A 21,682-nucleotide genomic window follows, 5' to 3' on the forward strand; every position below is an offset into this window, starting at 1 on the left:
TCTTCGGTAAATACAGACGCAATAAATATGTTCAGTTTGTCGGCGATTGCTTTGTCCTCTTTTAGCGCTCCCTTTATTCCATGGTCATCCAACAGTCCCACCGCTTCCTTCGCGGGTTGTTTCCCCTTGATATATGGAAAGAACGACTTGAAGTTTTTCGCCTCCTTGGCTATTTTTTCCTCGTAGTCTCTTTTAACGCCCTATGGCACCTGCATTAATGTTGTTTGTGTTTGTTCCAGTTTTCATCCGTTTTTGACCTTTTCCATTCCTTAAACGAAAATTTATTGTCTCTGATCGCTTCCTTCACCTTTACAGTGAACCATGCTGGTTCTTTGTTCTTTTTCCTCTTGGATCCCTTGTTGATACGCGGTATATATAGAATTTGCGCCTCGATAACCATGTCTTTGAAAAGGGACCAAGCTTGTTCTAGCGTTTTTACAGTGCTTATCCTCTTTTTAATCTTCTTCCCTACTATGAGTCTCATCCCTTCGTAATTCCCTTTTCAGAAGTTCAGTGCCATGGCTGTCATTTTGGATCCCTGCGTCCAGATTGAAGCAGATCACATTGTGATCTTAGTGCAATCCTTAATCCTATCTCAACTAGACTACTGTTATCAGTAGTTCTTCACTCTAAAAGGTTCCTATCGCATCTACAAATAGTTCAAAATGCAGCAGTAAGACTCATATATGAACTATGGAAATTGGAACAGAAAAATGGAAGAAAGTTGAATGTTAAAGATTAATGCCAAAGATGGATGTAGGGCAGAAAGTGAAGGAGAGAAAATCAGCATATGGATAAAAAAGTCTTGGAAACAGAGTTAAGAGCATAGACAAAAGGAAGTGCAGCCAGAGACTGGGAAAAGATGATTAAAAAAATAAAATCCCCAGACAACAAAAGTAGGAAAATGATTTTATTTTCAATTCAGTTATTGAAATATGTTAGTTTTGAAAATTTACATCTGCTATCTATATTTAGCACGGTTTGGGAAAAAATTCATTTGTTTCTATTTCTCTGGTGGTGTACGGCATGTGTTAGATGTGGTGTATTTAGATTTAGATTTCAGCAAAGCCTTTGACAGTGATCCACACAGACGTCTAATAAATAAACTGAGTGCCCTCGGGATGGGCCCCTAAGTGACGGGCTGGGTCAAGAACTTGTTGAGTGGAAAATGAAAGGGTAGTGGTCAATGAAGATCTCTCTGAGGAACATGAGAATGAAAAAAGAGCCACACTGGGTCAGACCAATGATCCATCTAACCAAGAATCCTTCTAAGACTAAGTATCTTAATAAAAAATTTGGCCCGCAACTGAGCCTGCGTTTTAGATTTCGGCCCCTTATTTGATTGAGTTAGACAACCCTGCCCTAAGAGATCCCCATGTGCCTGTTTCAAGGTTTGAATTCAGTCTCTATTTATTTATTTTAAAAATTTATATACCGTTAAAAACTAAACGGTTTATATAATTTACATACACAAAATTAAAATAAAAGCAAAATAAAAGCAAATACATAATAAAATAGACCTAACATAGAAACATAGAATATGACGGCAGAAAAAGGGCCTTCGGCCCAACAAGTCTGCCCACACAAGAACCCTCCCCCCTAAGCACTTCCTCGGTTACACGTCAGACAGCTATTACAGCTTATGCTGTCCCTTTTGGATCGGGCAGATCTGCTCTCCGAGAGGGGCAGACCTTGGAGTTAGACAGTGATTTTTCACTGAGCCCGCTTGGGCCTGTAATGCCCCCCAGTCCCGGGATGATGTCGGGCAGACCCTCGACCCAGCGGGAAGTGTCAGGGAGTGAGTCTCCGTCGGAGTCGTTGGTGTTGCCTTTGACCCCAGAGGTGGTTCAATCTTTGCCGGGTTGCCAGCAAGCGGCAGGGGGAGGAGAAGGCACTCAGGGAGCAACGAGTCCAGAAAATGGAGTAGTTTCTCCAATTCGGCCTCTGAAACCCCTGATTAAGCCAGTAGTGGTAGATATGGAGGCGTTGTGGGGAGCCATGGAGAGCCTTCATCAGGTATGCTCCCAATTTATTACTTCAACTCAGCAAACTGCAATTCAAATTAAAAACTGTGAAGAAAAAATTCAACTACAATCAGGTAGACTGGATCAAGTAGAGAAAACACTCTCAGAATTAAAAGCTGCATCTAATCTTCAGATGAAAGATAAAAATCTATTAATCAGGAAAATAGAAAATTTAGAAAATGCTAATAGGAATTTGAACTTGAGATTCCTCAATTTTCCTGTATCTAGAATAAAATCTCCTAGAGAACTTTTCCATTTTTTCCTGACATCGGTATTAAAATTTTCAGAGACTAATATGCCTCCGCTGCAGAAATTGTATTATCTTAACATCCCGAAAGAGGAAAAAGATAAGTCATCTACGCATCCTGGAGAATTGGATCTTACCGGGATGTTGGAATCCTCACAGGTTGAAATTTCAGCGAGAGCTACTCTGCTTGAGACCTTTGTTTTCTTGCAAGACAAAGAAGCTGTTCTTTGCCTTTTTTATAGAACTGAAAATGTTGAATTTTATGATCACAAGATTGCTATTTTTCCTGATGTTTCAAAGTGGACGAGGCTAGACGTAAGAAATTTCTAACGTTTCGTCAGTCAGTTTGGGGATTGGGAGCAACCTATCAGCTTAGATTTCCTTGTAAATGTTATATTACTTATCAGGCGAACAAATATATCTTCTATGAACCAGAACAATTGCAATTTTGGGGGGAAAGGAAAGGCTGCAATTAAGGCTCCAGACCCCTCCGTAATTTCTGCTACTCAGGCCTAAATGTAAATAACCAAAAGAACCCTGTATTTCTGAAGGACATGTGTTAATATGACCGTGAATGATTTCTTAAAGTCAACTTCCGTTGATTGGGTATGGCTTCACCTCACTCTAATGTGGACTATGATCATGGTATTGGTAATAGGAGTGAAGGTTTCACCCCTTTTCTTGTGTTTTGATAATAATTTCTTCAATGTATATTTAATTTTCTTTATCAAAGTGTTTTTGTTCTTTGATGTGAAAATGAATAAATAATAATAAAAAAAGACATATAATAAAATAAACATACATACAATCCTCAGGAAAATACCGTAATGTGGATAGTAGAGATCATAGTTAATTCATCAATTTTAGCAGAACTAAAAAAAAGCATCTAAGAATAGCTGCGTCTTTAGTAGTTTTCTAAACCTACCCTTTTCACAGCAATGTCATCTGACCCACCATGGAGTTTCATAACTTAACTCCTGCACAACAGTAAGTCCTTTTATCAGTCTCAACAAGTCTTGGATTCACAGACGTCTTCAGTAACGTTAAACTCTCCGAATGCAAAGATCTTTCTGGTGTATAACTGAGTATATTACTTTTAAGTAATTCTGGGATGTTTCCATACAGAAATTGATGGCAAATCATCACTGCTTTATATTGGACTCTGAAGACGAATGGAAGCCAATGTAATTTTTTGAGAAATGATGAAATATGATCATATTTAGACAAATCCATTATAAGACGTACTGCTGCATTTTTATAACCTGCAGTGCTCTGCATCTTGCCTTTGTTATTCCAAGGTACAGAGCATTGCACTAATCAAGCCGCAACACGACCATGGCCTGAACAACAGTTCGAAAATCATATGATGCAAGCATTGGTTTCAATCGGTGCAACAAATGCATTTGTGCAAGCATACCTGAATGGTCTTAATTACTTGCAAATTCATTGTTAGGCCTGAATCGAATCTTACACCTCTACTGGGAGACTATTCCATGCATCTATCACTCTTTCTGTAAAAAGGTATTTCCTTAGATTACTCCCGAGTGTATTAACTTTTAACTTCACCCCATGCCTTCTCACTCTGGAGTTTCCGTTCAATTGAAAGAGACTCGACTCTTGCGTATTTATGCTACATATGTATTTAGCCCTGATATTAAGTATCTATATATACTGTGGCTTTCTTCAGGGTATGCTCTGAAGTCTGCAGTGTGACTTTGTAAATAGTAGGTTCACTGACCTGATTGGGAACAGAACAGTTCACCAATTTGAATTTTGGTGGGAAAGTCAATTGGTCAGAAATTTGAATTTTTTTATGAAAGTCTAAAGAATAGAAAAGTCTCTTGTAGGTATAAAGATGTTCTCTCCGAGAAGCTGGGTTACATGTTCTCTCAGGGCTTCTACAGCTGGCATTGTGCTTGTTGTAGGTTTCCAGGTCTTCCTGTATTTTGTCAGGGAGAAACCGACGTTTCAGCCACCATGCTGTGGCTTTCTTCAGGGTATGCTCTGAAGTTGGTCAGAAATTCAAAATTCAAATTTCTGACCAACTGATTTTCCTGCCAAAATTCATATTGGTGGAGTGCCCTGTTCCCAATCAGATCAGTGAACCCACTATTTACAAAGTCATACTGCAGACTTCAGAGCATACCCTGAAGAAAACCACAGCATGGTGGCCGAAACGTTGTTTTCTACCTGACAAGACACAGCGAGACCCGTAAACCTGCAACAAGAACAATGCCAGCTACAGAAACCGTGAGAGAACAAGCACCCTTGACATTTGCAGTTGGTCATTTTATGACCCTAACATGATTCGAAAACACAAAGCCATGCTCTACCGATTTTTTTCAGGTTGAATCAATTTGAATACTGGACGGTTAGTTGTCAGCTGAAAATTCATCTTAAGAACTTAAAAGCATGTATTTCTTATTCCTGGCAGAATCCTGTGCATTGCAGATAATGGTACACATAAACAGTCACGTTTAAGCTAGCACTGGAGGAGGAAATGACCCGCTGTGAAGTGGGTCACTTTTTCTACTGCCTTCACAGAATGTGCAGAATTCTGTGTGTCCTGAGGTTATGAATTCTTCACTTGCAAAATTCCACCTGGAGCAATTTAAAACAAGATATCAAAGAGCTTTTCTATTTTTGTTCCATAAACTTTAAAATCTATTGCTGCAAACAGAGATGGGGGAAGCCACTGCTTGCCCTAGCAGTGTTCTTCCCAGAAATTTTTTCCAGCTTGGTGGCATAAAAAAGTAACCGGGTGGGGCGGGAAGGGGAAATTTGGTGGTGGGGAAAATTAACCCCCTCTTTTACTAACATTTTTAGCACGCGCAAACTCCCACGCTACATGGGAAAACTAACCCCAGCTCAATGCTGGCATTAGCGTCTAGCGCGCGTGGTAATTCTGCGCGCACTAAGCACACGCTAAAACCATTTTCGCAACTTAGTAAAAGGAACCCTAAATGTGTACTATTTTTATTAGTTAATTATTATTCTTTTCCAATGCTCAATATGACTTCCTTTTTTAAGATTTGACACTTGTGCCAGAATATTTTTACTAAATTTAAGAAGCATCCAATGCTAGAAGGGAATAATTAGATATTTGTCTTCTTTCAAATGGTATATAGAGGTTTAAAAAAAGGGAAAGGCGTTAATGAAGTCATTAGGTTCAATCTAGCCATTTATTTCTGCATAAATTTAAATAACTAAAAAAAAAGATAAATATAGCTCATCCAGTCAAACAAGAATGGCTCTACAGCAGGAGAGCCCACACTTTTTGGGCTTGCGAGCTACTTTTAAAATGACCAAGTCAAAATGATTTACCAACAATAAACTTTTAAAAAACACAAAGCACACTGTACACAGAAAAAATTTAATTATCATTTATATTCCGCGGTTTTCAAAGAGGTCAAGGCAGATGACTTTATGCAATGTCACCTCAGGAACAACTATACAAAAATAGACAAATATAACCCCTCCTTTTTACTAAACCACAATAGCGGTTTTTAGCGCAGGGAGATGCGCTGAATGCCCTGCACTGCTATCGATGCTCATAGGCTCCCTGCGCTAAAAACCACTATTGCGGATTAGTAAAAGGGGGCCATAGTGCAAAATATAGACAGCAGATATAAATTCTCAAAACAGACACATTTTGATCACTAAATTGAAAAATAAATCATTTTTCCTACCTTTTTGTCTGGTGATCTCATGAGCCTCTGGTTGCACTTCCTTCTTCTGACTGTAAATCCAATATTTCTTTCTTTCTGCCACTTCCCTTTTCTTTCTCTCTCTTTCCACCTGACTGCCTGTTTCTTTCTCCCCCTGTCCCCCCAAGCCATCTTGCCGATTTCTCCACTTCCCCGATTCTTTCCCTACCCCCTAAGCCACCACGCCGATTTCTCCCTGCTGCTAGGAGAGCTAGGCCAGGCACGTACAAGCGCCGGACTCACAAAACTTCACCTCTGACGTCAATTCTAACATCGGAGAGAAAGTTCCAGACCAGCCAGGCAGCGATTGGCTGGCCCAGAACTACCTCTCCGACGTCAGTATTGACGTCAGAGGTGTTTGTGAGTCTGGCACTTGTATGGACCTGGCCTGGCTCGGGGAGGCAGGAAGAAAAAGATTGCAAAGGCAACGCAATCGACTCACATTGCCTTTGCGATCTACTGGTCGATCGCAATCAACCATTTGGGCACCCCTGCTGTTATGGTATCCTGTCCTGACCAGAAGAAAGGTTTTAGTCCCAAAACAACTGCCTTATTTCAAGTTCCTATTTATAAACTTTAATTAATACAGTTACAATACTACTTGATTCTACGTAAAGCAACAAAAAAAATGTTTTTTTCTACCTTTTGTCGTTTCTGCTTTAATTATCTTCTCTTCGCTCTCTTCTTTCTATTCAACATTTGTCCTCGCTCCTTTCCATGTAACATCTGTCCTCTCTTTGCCCTTTCCACCCAGCCTCTGCCCTCTCTCTCTCTACCCTTTCCATCTACTGTCCACCCTCTCTCTGCCCCTTGCATCCACTGTCCACCCTCTCTCTGCCCCTTGCATCCACTGTCCACCCTCTCTGCCCTTTCCATCCAGTGTCCGCCCTTTCTCTGTTCCATATGGCATCTTCCCTCTTTCTATGTCCCTTCAATAAACTGTATATCCTGTGCCCTTTCTCTCCTTTGTACATGATTCATTTCAGCTTCACCCCCTCCCCTATGCTCTGGCATCTCTCTCTTCTCCTTTCCTTCCTTCCTGCCCACTCCACTCCATGGTCTGGCATCTCTATCTCCTTCCCTTCTCTCTCCCTATGCCCTGGCATCTCGTTCCTCCCCCTCCCCCATGTGAGCTGTCATATCTCCTCCCCCAATGGTCTCGTAGCTCCTTTCCTTTTCCTCCCTCCCATAGTCTTGGTGTCTCTTGCCTCTCCTCTCCCTTCCCTGGTCTTCCTTCTCCCCTCTCTCTCCCCAATTGGGTGCTGCTACAGCAGCACTTCTCATCCCCCTCCCCCTCCCTAATTGGGTGCAGCAGCAGCACTTCTCTTCCCCTCCCCCCTCCCCAATTGGGTGCTGCTGCAGCACTTTTCTTCCCCTCCCCTCTCCCCAATTGGGTGCAGCAGCACTTCTCTTCCCCTCCCCCCTCCCCAATTGGGTGCAGCAGCAGCTTTTCTCTTCCCCTCCCCCATTGGGTGCACCAGCTTTTCGATCCCCCCCCCCCCAAAAAAAAAATTGGGTGCAGCAGCAACATTTCTCTTCCATTCCCTCCAAAATAGGTGCATCAGCAGAATATTTCTCTTCCCCCTCCCCTCCCCTATTCGGTACAGTAGCAGCATTTCCGTTCCCATCTCTTCCAGCTCAAAAACCCGTCGGTAGAGTCGCTAAGGAAGTTGTAAGCTTCCCTCCATCGCTGACCTATCTTTCATAGGTCAGCGACAGAGGGAAGCTTACAACTTGCTGCTTTTACTTGCTTCGGGCCTTCCTCATTGCCGGGTCCTGCCTACTTTGTTTCCGTGAAGGCAGGACCCAGCAGCGAGAAAGGCCCGAAGGAAGTAAAAGCAGTAAATTGTAAGCTTCCCTCCGGGGCTCTATCGTGTGCATGCCGGATTTCCTTCTCTTCTCTCCGAAACCGGAAGTTGCGTCCTGTGGGGGGGAGGGAAGAGAAGGGAAGCCGGTATGCACATGATAGAGCCCCGGAGGGAAGCTTACAATTTACTGCTTTTACTTCCTTCGGTCCTTTCTCGCTGCTGGGTCCTGCCTTCGCGGAAACAAAGTAGGCAGGACCCGGCAACAAGGAAGGCCCGAAGCAAGTAAAAACATGCTGGCAAAAAACAAACAAACCAGGAGTCAAACAAAATTTTCAGCAGAGTCAGCCCAGGAAGGAGCATCGGCGGTAGCAGAAGGATTCGCTACGCGGTCATCTAAATTATCTGGGCGGTGCGCCCGGCTAAAAGGCCCAGGGGAGAACACAGCCTAGGATCGGTAGTATGGAATGTGCTACTATTTGGGTTTTTGAAAACTCAAACACACAAAGCCTGGATCCTTTTCACAAAAATCCCGCCCAAAATCGAATAGCTATAGTAAGAAGGGCTACTGGATATTACTTGAAATAATTTTAATTCATTTAGAATGGTAAAAAAATTTTTACTTTACAATTCAAATTTTATTTATCATCAAATTAAGATCTTATTTTGTTTCTATAAAGCATGTAATCAAACAATGAACCCTCAAAAATAAACTAGGAGGATGGTATATCATATAAAATAAACAGGTTTCAGTGCATAGGATCTCCCATAACGTATGTTATCCCAAGTCCACATTCTGTTAGTTTGAGTATAATCATTTATACCATAGCCTACTTCTCTTTCCTTAAATAATTGATATCTATCTTTATTTTATTTCATTAAAATTTGGGGGGTAAAGATATTACTAATTTCATATTGTACTAAAACCTAATCCATGAATTTGGTTAAAATAATTTTTATCAATTCATTATGTGACTAAAAATATCTAACAGCAAACTGCTGATCCAACGCTGGCTTTTTGAATTACAACTGCCCGACGCTCCACTTGTGCATGAATGAGCGTTTCAGTCAACAGACCTTCATCGGGGGAAGTACTGGTTGCTAAAATTCCTATATCAATTTTATCACTTCATGCATGTAAACCGCTGCTCACGCTCTTTCATTCTTAAACATCTAATTCCTCCCAAATATACGCTAAATTCTAGGTAAAGGTTATCAGTGCTCTTAGCACAACAACATTATGAGATTTTTCTACTTATGGGAGTACAATTACAAATTGTATTAATGAGTTACCTTTGTTATAGTCCAGTGATGAAGAAATTGGTCCAGATCAGTAAGGAACAGTCCAATAGGTGAAACTTGAGTTTGGATAAGATGAGGGCTGTTTTTACTATTCTGAAGCGCAGCCAACTCCTCTTCTGAAAAACCTAGGTATGGGAAACAAGCTTATTAATAGCATAAAACAAGTGAAGAGATTATAAACCATTACTAATACAACATTTCTTTCACTTCTGTTCTTAGTGTACTTGACGATCAAAACTTAAAATAATTTAACTGTCAGGAGAAGCTAAATCATGCTGGCTGGCCCTAGAGCAGATATTTAACAGCATTTAATCAGACAGTGATAGTTTCAAGTTTATTAAAAAAAAATTTTATACCGCTTATTCAAATTTCTAAGCGATGTACAGCAATAATAAAAGACAAATCATTAAAAGAAACAAGATTACTGCTCTGATTGCCAAAGTACTATTTGGTTAATGCCAGGACAATCCAGGGGCAGCATATGGATGGAGTCGGAAGTTATACAGCATCACAGATATTCAACATCAATGCTTGGATACTTTACTGGGCATTCTAGAGCGCAAATAATGCAGACCTAACCATGTCCCATTTAGGCACTATGGCATAGTAAATGACACTAAATAACAGCTGTACTCATATAAATAACAGGCCCTGACAAATACCTAGATATTCAGTGCTTGTACTTGGATGGGGGTCAGCATTGCAAAAATGTAAAGAAATGCTAAAGAAAGTGAACCTTAAAGATGTTTAGTGCTGACCTGAGAGTCTTGTGCACAATGAGTTTTATTCAGTACCTCATGTTCCCTACAGTCCAGACATGAGTCCACCAGACCCTATTCCTATTCTTTAATTTATATTTACAGTACTTTCAGTATTGTTATACTATGTACAGTCTTATATCCCCTGAATCCTTATTAATTAGAGTTCTAGGCTGGTTATAAGCAACATATTGCTAACACAGAATTCTGTGTAGAGTTAAACATATTAGAAAGAATTATACATGCTATAAAGAATTATATACAGTATGCTACATAAAGTTATCAAATTGTGCAAACAAGTCTGAGGTAATACAAGGGTCATTTCATAAATAATGCACACTATTTTTTTTTTTTTAGATTTACATGTTTTATTTTCTTTCCCAAGTATTTCTTTACAATCTTCCAATATAGTCTCCCTGCTTTGCAATGACCGAGTCCCGTCCAGGAAGCTTCATTATCCCATCCAAGACACCGCTTTGTTCAGTTGCCGAATGGCTCGGGTACCGGCGGAAGAATGCTCTTCCAGAGATGCAAAACGATTTCCACGCATACGTTGTTTCAACTTTGGAAAAAGGCTGAAGTCTGGTGGACTCATGTCTACATTGTAGGGAGCATGAGGTAACACCTCCCAGCCGGACTTGCGTAGTTTTTCAATGACGAGTGAAGAGCTCCATCTTCCCCACGACCAAAAAATTTTGATGAACTCAATCAAAAGTCAAACAAATGATGATTTTTGCTTATGATCATGAAGGCATCATCATCATCACAAAGTTCCATGTGGAAGAAGGATCACAGCAGTGTATTATCGTGATTTCTTGCAAAAAAACATGCAGAAATATGCACAAAACCCGACCTCAGTTGCTCTTGGTTGGGGCACTCATTCTTCACGACAATGCTCGCCCGCACATAGGGAATGTCATTGAAAAACTACACAAATACAGCTGGGAGGTGTTACCTCATGCTCCCTACAGTCCAGACATGAGACCACAAGACTTTGACCTATCCCAGGCTTTCTTGAAATCATACACAATCTCTGTCTCCACACCTCTATGGGGAGACTGTTCCACGCATCTATTAAAAATACTAATTTCCTTAGATTACTCCTGAGCCTATCACCTCTTAACTTCATCCTATGCCCTCTCATTCCAGAGCTTCCTCTCAAATGAAAGGCTCAACTCATGCGCATTTATTTTAGGTAGGTATCTGAACGTCTCTGAACATGGATATCTCCCCTTTCCTCCAAAGTATACAGATGGAGATCTTTAAGTCTGTCCCATGTACCATTTTAGTAGCCTTCCTCTGGACCACCTCCATCCTTTTTATATCTTTTTGAAGGTGTGATCTCCAAAACTGTACACAATATTCTAAATGAGGTCTCACCAGAGTCTTATACAGGTGCACAAATACCTCCTTTTTCCTACTGGCCATACTCCTCCCTACGCACTCTAGCATCCTTCTAGCTTACATCGTCACCTTTTCAACCTGTTTGGCCACCTTAAGATCATCACATACAATCACACCCAAGTCCCGCTCTTCTGTCGTGCACATAAGTTCTTCACCCCCTAAACTGTACCATTCCCTTGGGTTTTTACAGCCCAAATGCAAGACCTTGTATTTCTTAGCATTAAATTTTAGCTGCCAAATTTCAGACCATTCTTCAAGTTTCGCCAGGTTTTTCCTCATGTTATTCACACCATCCTGGGTGTCTACTCTATTGCAGATTTTGGTATCATCTGCAAAGAGGTATATCTTACCCAACATCCCTTTCCTCAGAGCGATCTCCATTGATCACTACCCTGTCGCCTTCCACTCAACCAGTTCTTGAAAATAGTAATAATAATAACAGTTTATATACCACCGTACCGTGAAGTTCTATGCGGTTTACAATGATTGGAAAGCTGCTACAAACTGATGTGGAAATTACATAGTTGGAGATTAGTGATTAACAGTTTAAGAGATCAGTTGTTATGGGAGAGATTGAGATGAGAGATAGTGATGGGAGAGATTGATGGGAGCGATTGAGCAGATCAGCTATCCAAGTACTTCAGGAATAGGCATGTTTTTAGGTGTTTCCTAAATTCACCATAGTTATTTGCGTATGTAATTAGTTTTTCCAGATCTTTGCCCCATAATGCTGCTTGATAAGAGGAGGTATTGATGGTGTTTTTTAAATTTACATCCTCTAACCGGTGGGGAGACGAACTTCAGGTGTACGCTTCTCTTATGTCTACTGGTTAAGAAGGAGAAGAGGTCAGCTATATATTTAGGGGCTAAACCGGATAGTACCTTGAAGCAAAAACATCCCAGCTTGAACTTCGCACGCGTCTCCATTGGCAGCCAGTGCAGGAGTTGGTAGGAAGGGGTTATGTGATCAGACTTCTTCAACCCGAAGATCAACCTGACCGCCGCATTCTGCACCAGTTATAGTCTCTGCATGTTTGTGAGGCATGACCTACCCTTGCAGAAGCCATGCTAACTCGAAAACAATGGACAGCTAAAGTCGAGTCAGCATGGCTTCTGCAAGGGTAGGTCATGCCTCACAAACTTATTGTACTTCTTTGAGGGGGTAAACAGCCAGGTGGATAAAGGGGAATCCATAGACATCATTTACCTTGACTTCCAAAAAGCCTTCGACAAGGTACCACACGAAAGACTGCTTAAGAAGCTATGGAACCACGGGGTGCAAGGGGAGATCCACCGATGGATCAAAAACTGGCTGGCAGACAGGAAACAGAGGGTTGGAGTAAAGGGCCATTACTCAGACTGGCAATGGGTCACGAGCGGAGTTCCGCAGGGGTTGGTGCTGGGACCGCTCCTGTTCAATATATTCATTAACGACCTGGAGGCGGGAACAAAATGTGAGGTCATTAAATTTGCGGATGACACCAAACTATACAGCAGGGTTAAAACCAAGGCAGACTGCGAAGATCTCCAAAAGGATCTGACGACACTGGAAGAGTGGGCCAAAAAGTGGCAAATGAGCTTCAAAATAGGGAAATGCAAGGTCATGCATGTAGGGAAAAAGAACCCGATGTTCACTTACAAAATGGGGGGATCACTGCTAGGGGTAAGTAACCTTGAAAGAGACCTGGGAGTGATGGTAGACACAACATTGAAGGCGTCGGCACAGTGCGCCACAGCCTCAAGGAAAGCAAACAAAATGTTGGGTATCATTAAAAAGGGTATCACGACCAGGACGAAGGAAGTCATCCTGCCACTGTATCATGCAATGGTGCGCCCGCATCTGGAATACTGTGTCCAGTACTGGTCGCCGTACCTCAAGAAGGACATGGCAGTACTTGAGGGAGTCCAGAGAAGAGCAACTAAGCTGATAAAGGATATGGAAAATCTCTCATATACTGACAGATTAAAAAAGTTGGGGCTGTTCTCCCTGGAGAAGCGGAGACTTAGAGGAGACATGATAGAAACCTTCAAGATCCCGAAGGGTATAGAAAAGGTAGACAGGGACAGATTTTTCAGATTATGGGGAACCACAAGTACAAGGGGGCACTCGGAGAAATTGAAAGGGGACAGGTTTAGAACAAACGCTAGGAAGTTCCATGTATCCACCAGAGGGTGGTGGATACATGGAATGCGCTTCCGGAGGCTGTGGTAGGCAGGAGCACTTTACAGGGCTTCAAAGAAGGTTTGGATAGGTTCCTAGAGGACAAAGGGATTGAGGGGTACAGATAGGAGTAGAGGTAGGTTATAGGGATAGGAGTAGAGGTAGGTTATAGAAATAGTCAGGGACCACTGCTCAGGCAATAGGCCTGATGGGCCGCCGCGGGAGCGGACCGCTGGGCGAGATGGACCTCTGGTCTGCCTCAGTGGAGGCAACTTCTTATGTTCTAAGGGCCTGAGCCTCCTGAAGAAGAAGGGGGAGTTGCGAGGAACTGGAAAGACACTCTCTTGGAGGGTGATCTGATGGCACCTGAAGCAGGCGCAGAGAGTATCCCTCGCGGATGGTAGTCAGAACCCAGAGATCCGATGTGACACTTTCTCAATTGGAAGAAAACAGGGAAAGGTGACCTCCAATGGCTAGATGAGAATTCTGCAGGGAGGATGGAATGCTCAAGGCCGGAACGTCAAAAAGACGGAGCCGGCTTGGCAGCAGCAGGCGTCTGAGGCTTCTGAGGACGTTGATGCTGTTGAGGACATCGAGGAGGCCTAGAAAAGGCAGGAGTTGTATTCATGGGATAACGACGAGCCGGTTGTTTGTAAGCCCGAGCAGTAGAAGGCTTGGGTTTCGTCCGGAGCAGAGAAGCAAAAGAGCACTCATACTCGGAGAGTCACTTTGTAGCAGCTTCAATTGAGTCATCGAAGAGCTCATTTCCCTGACAGGGCAAGTTGGCCAGACGGTCCTGGAGGATAGGGTCCATGTCGGCCAGATGACGCATGGCGACCGCAAAAGCCGACACCCTGGAGGAAAGCTCAAAAGCATCATAAGATGCCTGCAACATGAAAATCCGCAACTGAGAAAGAGTTTGAAGGATTTGTTTAAACTCTGAAAGGCGGGCTTTGGGAAGGTCCGGATAGAAAGATGGCAGCATCTTTAGGAAATGGTTGAAGTAGGATGTAAACACATAATTGTAGTTTAAGATCCTGTTGGCCATCATGGAATTTTGGTACAGCCTACGGCCAAATTTGTCCATGGTTCGACCCTCTCTGCATGGGGGGAACAGTTGCAAAATCTTAGACAGGTGAGCTTTCTTCAGGGAGGACTCGACGACCAAGGACTGACAGCTGAGATTTTTCGAAGCCCTTATACGGGACCGTGCGGTATCGTGACTCCAACTTAGAAGGGATATCCGTGACCGAGTAAGGGGTCTCCATATTTCTCATAAAAGTCTGCTTCAGGACTGGAGTCATGGGCAACCTCAAAGTCTCCTTGGGAGGATGGGAGAGTTCCATGTCTGCCAAGTATTCCGGGGTGTATTTGGAATCGGAGTGCAAGTCCAAATGAAGAGCCTACCCCATGTCAAAAACAAACTTGGCAAACGAAGACGACTTTGAAGACGAAGCCTCCTCAGGAGAGGCAGAACGGGATCGAGGAACCACTGAATAGGATGGTGAAGCCTCACGGGAGTATTGAGACACTGGCTCAGACGCCAAATGCACCGTCACCAAAGAAGCCCCACTCCCAGTCTGTGGCGGGGTAAAGGAATGTTTTCTCTTCAGACTCCTCGATGGCGACGTCCTCGGAGTTCGAGGCGTGGAATGTCTCGACAAAGGTGGAGACGAGTCTCGCAACAAACGCCTCGAAGGAGGAGTCCTCGACCTCGAATGTCTCGAAGACAGAGGAGACGAGGCGACCCTGACCTGAGAGCGAGGAGGTTGCCTCAAGGAAACCTCCGTATGCTTCGAGCTCCTTGAAGAGAGGTGCTTCGACTGCCTCGACTGATGCTTCGGACGAGGCAAAGAGGATCTCGAAGAAGGATCCGGCGAGGAGTCCGAGGAAGAAACCCTCTTGCGAGACCTGCCCCGGGGAGGCTGCACAAGGGTCTCAGGCTGCTGCTCAGGCTGGTCCACCGGAGGCAAAGTCGAGGACGGAACCAACTGAGCCACAATAGAAGAAATTTGGGTAGTCAAGATGGACTTTAGCATATCTTCAAACATGGGCACCGAGACCAAAGGATTCAGTCTCGTAGGTGCCCCCATGCGCTTCAAGGAGGGCGACCTCGAATGAGAGTATTCCCGAGACTTGGACGCACGTTTAGCAGAAGGCCTCAAGGACGGAGTCACACCTGGAGTCCCGGGTTGCATGGACAGAGACTCTGAAGGCTTCTTGGGGATGGTACCTGAAAAGGAAGCAGGAGACTTACCCCCAGTCGCAGGCTTCGAGGACGAGACCGACGAGGCCTTCAAGGCCGAGGACCCGGAGGTCTTCGAGGCCGAGGCCGGCACAGGAGTCGAGGGTGAGATCTTGGCACCCGAGGACGCCCCCGATGTCGAGGTCTTGGATGGCGCCTCGACCGAGGCCGAGGTTTTCTCCGGCTCCATAAGCGGGAAAAGTTGATGGAACCAGTCACAGCAGCGGAGAAAAGCACGAGGCTGAAGGGTCAGACAGCGTACACAATCCTCGGGTCGATGACTGTCACCCAAACAGACCATACACCGACTATGAGGGTCGGTGATAGAGATCGTCCTGCAGCACTGGTAACAATGCTTGAACCCGGTCAAGGGCCGGGACATAGAAAATACAAAGTCCGTACCAGATAGAAAGGAGAGAGGGCCTAGGCCCCAAGCCTCCGCACTCGGCACAAAAACGAACGAAAGGAATAAAAATTTTTTTTTTTTTTTTTAAAGACACGAAAAAGAAATAAGACGAGAAAACGCACACAGCGACCATGAAAAAAATTCCCAGCCGCAGCGAAGAGAAGGCACAACGTTGCAGAGCCAGAGGAACAAGTCTTCTCAGCTCCGCGGAAAACGTTGAACTGAGGATCCTCACAGGAGATGCGCCCCCTAGTTCGGGCGGGAAGACACGCGCGCATGCGCGATGCAGCACTCGAAAGATCAAGATCTTCAAGCAAGTTTGCTTTCGAGGCTGTCCGCTGCGGGGCTCTGTCGGTGATGTCACCCATGTGTGAGAATATGCTATCTGCTTGTCCTGGGATAATCTTTGATCAACTTGTCTAAATCCTCACCAAACAAAAGGCAACCCTTAAAAGGAAGCCTCACGAGCCTAAGTTTAGAGGCCGCATCCGCAGCCCAATGACGTAGCCACAAAGATCTGCGAGAAACAACCAAAAGAGAAATTTGTTTCGCAGAAGCACAAATAATATCATACAAAGCATCCACTAAATAAGCTAAACCGGATTCCATATCCGGAAAGTCAGAGGGAACAGTCAGCCCTGACTCCAACATGGCATCTGCCAATCGCTGCGCCCTTTGCAAACAAGCCCTTGCCACATATGAACTACACACAGCAGCCTGCAAGGTAAGTGCCGCTTCATCAAAGGAAAGTTTCAGCGTAGATTCCAGTTTCCTATCCTGGGAGTCCTTGAGCGCAACACCTCCCTCAACCGGCAAAGTAGTCTTCTTGGTAACCGCGGCCATCAAAGCGTCTACCTTTGGGAGCTTAAATTTCTCCAGCTCCTCCTGTGCGACCGGATATAACTGTCGCATAGCCTTCGTCAGACGGAGACCTGCCTCAAGCGAGTCCCATTGGGCGGAAATAAGTTCCGTCATAGCTTCATGGACCGGAAACGTCTTAGGCGGTTTCTTCGTGCCCGCCATTAGAGGGTTAGCAGATCCAGAGGCCTGCTGATCCGCTGGAGATATATTCAAACCCTGTAATGCCTTAGAAATAAAGTGTGACAATACGGAAAAGACGGAGCATCGTGGGATCATCCATCTCCCTACCTAGTGTCTCTTCAAACTCAAAATCTGCGGTATCCCTATCAGCTAGAGATTCAGGAAGAGGCAGGGATAAAGTGGAATCCAAAGAATCGTCCCCTCCATCCATAGGGGCCACTCTGCGACGTTTCGCGGCTAGCAAACCCTGCTGCGATGGAGCAACAAGGAGTTGAGGCAAAGCAGTTAAATTAGCTGCCCCCTGAAGTGCAGGCTGGGCGCTCTGCAACAGGAAGGCTTGATGCAAAAGCATCACAAATTCGGGGGAAAATGGCAAATGCTGAGTCAGAGCAGTCACAGCAGACAAAGCCCTTGCCGCGTCAGCTGGCTGGAGCCCCGCTGCGAGAGCCTGATTCCGCCCCGCAGAAGTGTCTGACCGCTGCCCATCCATCACAGCAGACTCTTGCTCCGCCGCTAAATCTGACACCTCGCTGATGCGCAAAACCGCTGACGGAAGAGAAAGCTCCCCCTTCTGCAACTGCACCTTAAAACTGCCAATGAAGCCGCATTCGCCGACAGCGCCGGGGAAAACAAACTCACGTCTATCGGGTGGGAAAGTGCCGACTGAACTGGTGCCATATTTATCTCCTCCCCCGCCGCGTCCACGCACCCTGTAGAGCACAAACCTGATGGCGTTCTCTGCTTCCTACAGCGGGAACACCGTTTAACAGTTTCTACTGCCATAATGCACCACCAAAATGAAAAATAAAATGGCTCACCCGCCGCACACCAGAACCGTCGGCTAACGAGCACCAAAACCCAAAGAACAGCACCAAGGAACAAGAGGCTTACCCTGACAAAACTGCTGCACACAGGAAATTTTGCAGAGAGTAGTAGTTGTAGCCTGCATACAAAGTAAAACACAGCCACTGCCAATTGAAAGCTCCATTTTTTTTTTGTAAGGGAAAGAAGAAATACAGGGAGCAAATCCCCCTCACTGGCTCTGAGGGGAGGGTGAGGCAAGGAACTGGGGGGGGGCCCAGATGTAACCTCTAAAGACGGCACCGTTCAGCCAAACACCCCTTTCTCACTGAAGAGGATTCTCAACAGATCAGATGACCATAAACAGCCAGAATTCAGGAGCTATTAGGATAGCGACCATGACCTACTGGGAGATAGAACATATTGAAGTTGAAGGAAAGGTTCCATCCAAGACGACCACCTGTTAATCAGTTCTCTATCTCCACCTGCTGGTCGATGTGTGCTATCCCACTAGTCTCTGGATTCATCTGCTACCGTTGATAAGGAATAAAAGTTTATACAAAGTACAAACGCAGTAAAATAAGGTTATAAAATTAACAATACGAGACATCACTAGGGATTGTTAATACAAGTAACTTAATCCAAGGATGAACATAGACGAAAGGGAAATGGGTAAGAACTACAATATTTTGAGAAAAAGAAAACAAAATAGGGACAAACAATAGGTAGGGGAAGACTAAAAATGGAAACAAGGTAATTAGTCCTTACAATGACAGTTACGGTCCAACAGCATAACGGAACGGAAATGTTTTTAGTTTAGTTATGAATTGATTTAAAGATGGTTCTTCACGTAAGTAATTGGGTATGGAATTCCAGAGGGAGGGTGCAGTAGCTGCGAAAATATTAGATTTCATTGTGTTAATATATTTTAAGGATGGAATGGTGAGGAGATTCTGAGTCATGGAGCGAAAAGCTTTAGATGGACTATAAGAGATAAGGAGTTTGACGATCAATTCGGGCTGGTTACTAAGAAAAGTTAATGTTAATAAGAGAATTTTATAGCTGATTCTATGTTCTACTAGTAGCCAATGTGCCTTGAACAGAAGGGGGGAAACGTGATCGTATTTTTTTGCGTTAAAAATTATTTGGATCGCTGTGTTCTACACTCTCTGAAGGTGCCTTGTTTCTTTTTTGTTATGCCTTTGTAGAGATCACAAGTGAATGGATCAGGGTATTTAGAGAAGAGGGTTCAAGTAATTTGGAGAGAGAGCGGATCATTCTTAGTCGGTGAAAGCATCTCTGAACAACTGTACTGATATGAGCTTGATAGGTGAACTTACAATCAAGGGTAACTCCTAACAACTTTAAAGTGGTTACGACTTTAATTGGTAGAGACTTGAGTTTGAGGGGAGCCTGTATTGATAATCTTTCTTTAATAGGGAAGATAATTAATTTGGATTTGTCGATATTTAAGGATAGCATGTTCGTGTCTAACCATGACTTAACTTTTTCCAGTTTCTGATTGATGATTGTTACTTCATCTGGGTTATTGAGATCAATCAGATGGATTAATTGAACATCGTCAGCATATACAAACATAGTGAAACCAATGGACTAACCTAGAGTTAAAAGAGGAGCCATAAAGATATTGAAAAGTAATGGTGATAAGATCAAGTCTTGCGGAATGCCATGTTTGTTCATGAAGGACTCAGAAGATATTGAGTTAAAGACTATCTTTGATAACCTTTCTGCGAAGAAAGAAATGAACCAGTCTATGATTTGATCCGTAATTCCAATTTATTGAAGACTTGATAATAGAAGCTTATTGTTGATAGTGTCGAACGCTGAAGAAAGATCCAAAGAGATAAGAAGAATTGACTGGTGGTGATTGAGGTGATAAGAGTATCTTTGTGGTCAGGACTATAAGTGAGAGTTCTGTAGAATGATGTTGACGGAAACCTGTTTGGTTAGGATGTAAGACTTTGGTTTTTTATATGAAGTCTGCGATTTGGTGGAAAATGATTTTTTCCTTGAGCTTAGCCTATAGCTAAGCCGTGAGTTTAGCCTATAGCTAAGAAAGGGATGTTAACTATAGGCCGGTAATTTGAAACTTCATAGACACTAATTTTGTGGTCTTTGATCATTGGGTAAATGGTTGATTCTTTCCATGTTTTGGGTAAGGTTCCCGAGGCTAAACTAGTTCTGACCAAGTCTAAGATTTAAGGGCCGAAATTTGAAAAGAATCGTTTCAGGAGTGTTACTTCTGAGCTAGTCCCTTTTATGTTTAGAGAATTCAGGCATTTTTGAATATCATATAGGGTCGGGCGTGTAAATCACGAGCATTTAGAGAAGGGAAGATCTATTGAATCATTTGTATCATTTGCGTTACTGGAGTTGGCAGAAGTATAGTTGAAGTTACTGTAGTCTGTCTGTGAAAGAGTCTCAAATTTTTTGGATTTTGTCAATAAAATATGTGGCTATGGCCTCTGCTGAAATTACATGGTCAGTTTTGTTTATTTCTTCTTTTTCTTGACATAAGTAATTTGGTTATAGCGCATACCTCCTGGAATAATTTCCAATCCCTTGAATAATATACGTTATTTGTGTTGGTTCTGTGTATATCCATAACTGGAAGAGGGTAGGAGAGTGGAGTGAAAGTTGGAAGGAGAGATGGATTCCCTTGTCCCCAGAAATGCAACGGGATTTTTTTGAGGGACTATTTCTCTGGACACCCCAAATCAACATTTTTAACTTTTATATACAGTGGAACGCCGATTATCAAGACTAACCTCAGCAGAGGGTAGTCTGGATAATCCAAAATCTGGATAATTAGATGGTAATTTTTGTCTTTTATTTTTAATAAAATAATATCTTCAGTGACCAACAAGAAAAGGCATCATTCCCCCTCCCTCCCTGAACAGGCACCAATAACCCCCTCCAGGACCCACAGGAAAGACCCCAGGCCTACCTTGTTTCCCTAGTGGTCTAGTGGCAGTGCTGGGGCAGGAGCGATCCTACTTGCTCATGCCCATGCTCTATTAGCAACAAAATAGCTGCCAAGACTTCCAGGGGCAATCTTGCGAGGCTGCTCAAGTGCTATGTTAAACCTCTGAACTTGCAGAGTTTATACTGCATAACTTTAGAAGTAGGCAAGTTTATATTGAATAAGTCATAAATATGAGTCAAGAAAACAATAGATAAATCAAAATCTGTCTTGCATTAAAATTTGTATACTTTACCTGCAAGAGTTGAAAATAAGAAGCTGAAATAGTCCACATCACTCATTGGGCTGTCCTGTACATAACACACCCATCCTGCAAATGGTGATCTGAAGGAACAAAAAGTGATAATGAGAAACATCATTCAGTGAGTATAGTGCAGATGCACTGATTTTGAATCAAAATAGAAAATGTCATTGATATTTCCAAATTTGTTCTCAAATCATTTGGTTTATATTTGACTTGACTGATATTTAAAAGAAAAACAGACCCTGATCACTCAGGTTTTCAACCTCCTACCTCCTGATAGGCCCTACGGTGCTTCTTCTCTAAGCCTTTCTTACTCTATTTGCAGGTCTTAAATGTGCAGACACAATCCCTCTGTGCAATTACAACTTAAGTCAAATGCAATTCAAAACAGTTTTCGTAGTGTGCATGAGACTTTAATGCTGTCCACAGTGGATGGATTATTTGGTTAAACTTTTTATTTATCTCAATTTTCAATATTTAAAAAGCAAATAAAACTTGGACAAAGAAATATACATTCTTAAAAATTTAAGGAA

At 43.2% G+C, this 21,682-nt stretch overlaps 1 protein-coding gene across 1 annotated transcript in view; it reads right to left on the reverse strand.

Annotated features, from left to right (window-relative positions):
* TEX10 (testis expressed 10) overlaps nt 1–21,682 on the reverse strand; it is a 258,142-nt gene that overhangs the window by 58,981 nt on the left and 177,479 nt on the right. The window contains exons 9-10 of the mRNA XM_033929656.1: nt 21,141–21,229; nt 9,077–9,210 (exon numbers count right to left, since the gene is read on the reverse strand). Of these exons, the coding sequence (XP_033785547.1) occupies nt 9,077–9,210; nt 21,141–21,229 (223 nt within the window). The remainder of the gene's footprint in view (nt 1–9,076; nt 9,211–21,140; nt 21,230–21,682) is intronic.

This window comes from Geotrypetes seraphini, chromosome 2 (genome assembly GCF_902459505.1).
Source record: "Geotrypetes seraphini chromosome 2, aGeoSer1.1, whole genome shotgun sequence".
Classification (NCBI taxonomy): Eukaryota; Metazoa; Chordata; class Amphibia; order Gymnophiona; family Dermophiidae; genus Geotrypetes; species Geotrypetes seraphini.